Raw genomic sequence first — 5,303 nt, 5'->3', positions numbered from 1 at the left:
CGGACAGTGGCGAGGTCATGTGACACCATCAGTATCAGCTCGGCTTCTGAGCTTACCACCATTTACCATAGTTTACTTCAAAATACCACAGTTACAGTGCTTGAAAAAGATCCATTTTGTTTGATTTCTCAACAAGTAGTCAATGAAAAGAGCCGCTCAACTAAATATATTTTTGCAAACCTGTTACCAAAACTTCAGACATGTTCAATACAGTTTACAACCCTGATTTGTAGACTTGTTTTTTTTTTTAAATAAACATGAGATAGACATAAAATATGTATGTATGTATAACAAATAGGGTTGCTAAAGTTGACAAACTTAAACCATAAACATTTTTTTTTACATTTTGTTACTATAAATATTTTATTTAGCTACGTTTCACATTTCTCATTTTTGTTTAACTTAATGTACTAAAGTAACTAAAAAAAGTGAAATATAAATAATAAAAACTATAAACATATTTGAAAAAAAAAACACCCATGAAGTAATACAAATGACAAAACACAAAAACTAGTTATTAAAACTTTAAAATTACAATGAAAACAAAATACAAAAATAAAAACTATTATATTATCTCTATGACACTAAAATATCACTGGTAAAAGGTTGTATATTTAGTCTAAATTAATTCATAAATAATTCAAGTTTGTAGTAGATAACTAGCTTATTTCACAAATTAAAGGAATTTTTTTAAATGTAATTTTCTAACCAAAACGTTGTACTGTTTGTTGAAACTGCCAGTTAATTATTGTTTTACTATGGTATTTTGACAGAAACTGTGATTACCATGGTAAACTGCTTTAAGAGCAGCACGCAAAAGATCTCTGAAACGTGCGTGTCCGCTTCGGACCATCATGTGTGTCATTGATGTTGTGTTATTGTATTAATATCCAGCAGACATCAAGCATCAAATGCTGCTTCACAAGCCTACAGTAAAACACTGGCTGAAAACAAATGAACAGCACAAATGAATGATGATACTTGGGAATGAACATTTAAGAGTTCAAGCAGGTAAACAGCGAGATCTACAGGGACCCCCATCTGTCCACTGGAGGAAACTGATCCAGCTCTCCGACCTCCGAATACTGATGCTCTCCCAGAAGATACGTCAGCTTATAGCGCAAACGCACACGCTCCTGAAACACACACACACACACACACACACACACAAGTAAACCTTTATGAAAAGATTCCCTAGAGGAGACTCAAAGTGCTGTCACATTTTGATTGGTTGGATTGTTTTATTATTTATCCCCCTCCTTTTTTAATAAAAATAATTAAATGAATACGTTTTTTTAATAATAAAATAAATAGTTTTTAAAAGATTTTCAAAAAAAGATTATTCAATTTTTACAAATAGATTTGATTTGATTTTTCTGTTATTTTTTTGTAATTAAAAAAGCATCGAATGTGCTTGATCCCTCACCTTGAGTGGGTTGGCGAGCAGCATGACCTGAGTGATGGATGCGGGGGGCAGGATAGGGTTAAAGGGCGCGATCTCTGTACCTGATGGAGGCTGAAGCTTCACTCGCATAGACTGACACAAACAGAACACAATACAGGGTAAACGGTCAAGTTAAAGTAGAGGTCAGAGGTCATGTTTAACTTTCAGAACTTCAGAGAGTCATCAAACATGTTTCAAGAAATCTCGGTGGCATTTTACATTTTATAGTGAAAGGAATGTTGTGAATTGGTTCAACTGAATCATTAAAAGGAACCGATTCAAATGAACGATTCATGTAAAATCGCTGTGTAAATCTGTGTTGGCAGCGGAGGAGGTCGTACCTTGGGCACGGCTGCTTGCAGCACTATGCTTCGAACGGGTAACGGTGCCGTGTTGAGCAACGACACCACCATGACCAGGATGTCCGGTCGACCCGGCGGACAGTCCATCGCAAAGTGCATGAGAACACGGACTCCATCCTTATCGTACACCGTCACAGGTAAGACTTTACCTGAGGACACCAGCAGAAACACTCAGTTACAGCTCAGCAAGTAAAACAGATAACTAGGTAAGTTGCAGGATGACTTGGATATCTGGATATCTAAAATAACCTTAACATTTCATCCACAAAACCAAAAGAAAAAAAGATACTTATAAGTTTAATATGTTAATAATAAAATAATACTATAATAATAAAACATTTATAATAATAATATACTTTTAATATTTATATTTTTAATAAAAAACATCAAGCTTATAATATATTTTTTTTTTTATAGTATAATGCTTCACTTCCTGTTAGTGTAATTAATTAATCATTTGAAAATTTAAAACGGAATCACTTCACATCAGTTGAATTAGGCCATTCGTCAGACTCCATTCAAGCTGCGGTCACTCACTGGGTCTGATGGACTCGAGCGGGACGTTCAGGTTGGACAGGCTGGGCTCTGAGCTCCGCGCCGGGCTGCTCTGAAGCGAGTGAGACGGAGATGAGAAGGGCTGAAAGAAAGGGCTGCCTGGAGCCGAGGAACCCATCACCGCCTGAGCCCGGGCCACAGCGGGCGAGCCGGGCACCGCCGCACACACAAACGGGTTAGTGGACTGAAGAGGGGCGGCTGCGGAGCCCATCATACCTCCAGAAAGGCCAAAAGTACCTCCAGCAATGCCACTCAGAACAGAAACACTGTGGAGAGACAGAATAAGCTATTAATTTATATACTCAAATAAGCGGTCTACATCAGCATCTCCCTTCTAAAGGAGCTTCATAACATCATGGAGCCTCAGAAGTGACTGATATGAAACATGTGCTCTACATGTGCAAACCACTTTAAGCTGGTTTGAGGGGCTGTTTCAGAGCAGAACTGTACCTCTTTCCACCTCCAAAGTCCAGCATGGAGAGATCCTGCAGCCCCTGACTGACAGCCGGTGTGTGTGAGGCTTGTGCAGGTGTGCGTGTTGTCGGAAAGACGACGCTCGGTGCCGAGATGCTCCCAAACAGGTCCAGGCCCGGATCAGGAGCCTGACAGCAAGAGATCAACCAAAATGACAGACTCAATCATCTCTCTAAGGATTCTTAACATTCCACACATGCCTTGAACATCTGTAAGTCCAAATGGTTTTGTGTGTCCTACCTGTAGAGACGTCCACTGACCAGACAATTCATCCAACTTTGGTCTGTTTGGCACAGTGGGAGGATCATTCAGTCCTGAGAATAACATTTAAGCATGTTATATTGCTTATAAACTAATAATATGAATAGTAAAGTCATGAAAACAATGCAAGAATTGGTGGAAGAATATTCTTATTATTTTAATGAACCTTGTTTTCAAAATTTTAATAACAATAATAAAAATAATTGTAATTTATTATTTTATTATTATTAACAAAAAAATTATAATTTAAACATATAATTAATGATACAATTCATAGTTATTATTATTATTATTATTATATCACAACTTTTTATTTACTAAGCATTGTTTTCACATATGTTTTAATAACAATATTTGTATTGTAATATTATTATTATTATTAATATTAATTAATAACAATAATTATAATAATAAAACATTTTAAACCATTATAAAATAATTTCTATTAATAATTATATTAATCATTATTATTTTGATCAATTACAACTTTATTTACTAAACATGGTTTTTATATGCTTAACAATATTTTATCATAACATTGTTATCAAAAATTACATTAATTTTCAAAAACATTATTATAATTATTTTATTCATATTATTTACGTATTCAACAAGTGTTTTTTTATCAAATTACTGTTGATGCCATTTTATAAAACACAAGAGGTTTTGTTTTACAGTGATTTTTCCACTGTTATGTGGGGTACCGTGTAAAAACATGGTAAACTCACTCTATCACATGACCTATCATGGCCTACTTCTTTAGTATACATCACCAGACAGCGTCACAACAATTTAAAAGAGATTTATTACCGAGAGACAAGAGTTCATCGTCCAGCAGGGAGAGGGAGGTCTGCTGCTCAGGCGGTTTGTGACTGGGGCTGCTCGTCTGACTGCTGTGACCGCCGGCCAATCGGCGAGGAGGAGGCAGCAGCACGGGGATGGACGAGGCCGTGAGATTGGCTGACAGGACCTGAGGAGGAAGAGAAGGAGTGGGGACGGTCGGGGGAGAGGAAGGTTCATCGAGTCCAGCCAGATCAATCAGAGTGCCACATCCTGAGAGAACAACAAACATCATGTTAGAAGAAAATGTGATTATCAAAATATAATCAACGAGGGAATATCTATGAGATCAATAAGGTCAATTATTTCTCAAATCAGTCAAACAGTAGCACGACACCTTCACTAGCAGCTGGTCGGAGATCTTCACCGTCCCCGTCGTCCGCCTGTCCTTCTACGATTCGTTTATAAGAGCCGATTACTCTGGACAAATCATCGTTTGCCTTGAGAATGTCACCTACAGGAAGCAGATAAATAATAAACATTTCAAATAAACAATCCTCCATCTTCCTCTGAGAGTAAAGCGGAGCATCATGCCATTTACCCAAACTGGAGTCATTGTCCTCCGCTTCAGTGGCCAGTTTGAACGCGGTGCGTCGTAGTTTATCACAGCGCTCATACAGCTCCTAGACACAGACGTCAGGTCACATGTGAGCGATGTTGTCATGGTTACATTAACTTAATTATACACGCTCTCATGGGCGTCGCTAGGCCATTTTTAGGGGGGCTATAGCACCCCTAAAATGACTACTCAGCCCCCCTACAATTTTGCGATTATCTCCATAAACCGTACACAAAATCGTGATCACCTTAGTCCCCTTTAAATTTAATATGAAAACAGCGGCAGACTTCGATCGGCTCCTCCCTGTCTTTCAGCTCGTTCTTCAATCTGCAGACCACAGCGGCTCAGTGCGAGAAACAGAGGACAAGGTGTGTGTTTATCGATATACTGTTATAATATATGCATCTGTGCAGTTCTTTGTCATAAATCCAGATTACAAAATATCATGGGAGAGCAATAATCGGTTGGTTCCCCATCTACTGTAGCCTAAGTTTTCACTGCGTTCACCCCTCATCACACCACAGCTGTTTCCTCCAACGAAAATGAAGCACATATGAACGCATACTTTATAAAACGATCATGTTGCTATTTTCATTTGAAAATTTAACTTTCAATATAATACATATTCCAATGCATGTGGCAAAGAGGTTTGCATAAGCCTACTTGAGATAAGGAATACTAGAAATGCAAACAATAAAATTTTGTGTTTGTAGCCTACAGTAAACAGGTTGTGTGTGTGAGATCATGAAGACTTGAATTTGGCTTATTCAGTACTCAAATGTTATACCTATCCATGCAATACAGTGGA

General features: G+C 37.7%; 1 protein-coding gene across 1 annotated transcript in view; it reads right to left on the bottom strand.

Annotated features, from left to right (window-relative positions):
- Nucleotides 1-589: 589 nt before the first annotated feature.
- Nucleotides 590-5,303, bottom strand: part of LOC107696338 (ADP-ribosylation factor-binding protein GGA3-like) — a 9,277-nt gene continuing 4,563 nt past the window's right edge. Inside the window, exons 9-17 of the mRNA XM_016496632.1 lie at nucleotides 4,478-4,559; nucleotides 4,274-4,390; nucleotides 3,907-4,149; nucleotides 3,076-3,149; nucleotides 2,812-2,963; nucleotides 2,344-2,627; nucleotides 1,786-1,955; nucleotides 1,427-1,537; nucleotides 590-1,136 (exon numbers count right to left, since the gene is read on the bottom strand). Of these exons, the coding sequence (XP_016352118.1) occupies nucleotides 1,026-1,136; nucleotides 1,427-1,537; nucleotides 1,786-1,955; nucleotides 2,344-2,627; nucleotides 2,812-2,963; nucleotides 3,076-3,149; nucleotides 3,907-4,149; nucleotides 4,274-4,390; nucleotides 4,478-4,559 (1,344 nt within the window). The 3' untranslated portion in view covers nucleotides 590-1,025. The remainder of the gene's footprint in view (nucleotides 1,137-1,426; nucleotides 1,538-1,785; nucleotides 1,956-2,343; nucleotides 2,628-2,811; nucleotides 2,964-3,075; nucleotides 3,150-3,906; nucleotides 4,150-4,273; nucleotides 4,391-4,477; nucleotides 4,560-5,303) is intronic.

The sequence above is a fragment of the Sinocyclocheilus anshuiensis genome, unplaced genomic scaffold, assembly GCF_001515605.1.
Source record: "Sinocyclocheilus anshuiensis isolate Anshui unplaced genomic scaffold, SAMN03320099.WGS_v1.1 scaffold62, whole genome shotgun sequence".
Classification (NCBI taxonomy): Eukaryota; Metazoa; Chordata; class Actinopteri; order Cypriniformes; family Cyprinidae; genus Sinocyclocheilus; species Sinocyclocheilus anshuiensis.
Note: the sequence above shows the minus strand (reverse complement) of the source record. Positions and strands in the feature narration are given on the sequence as shown.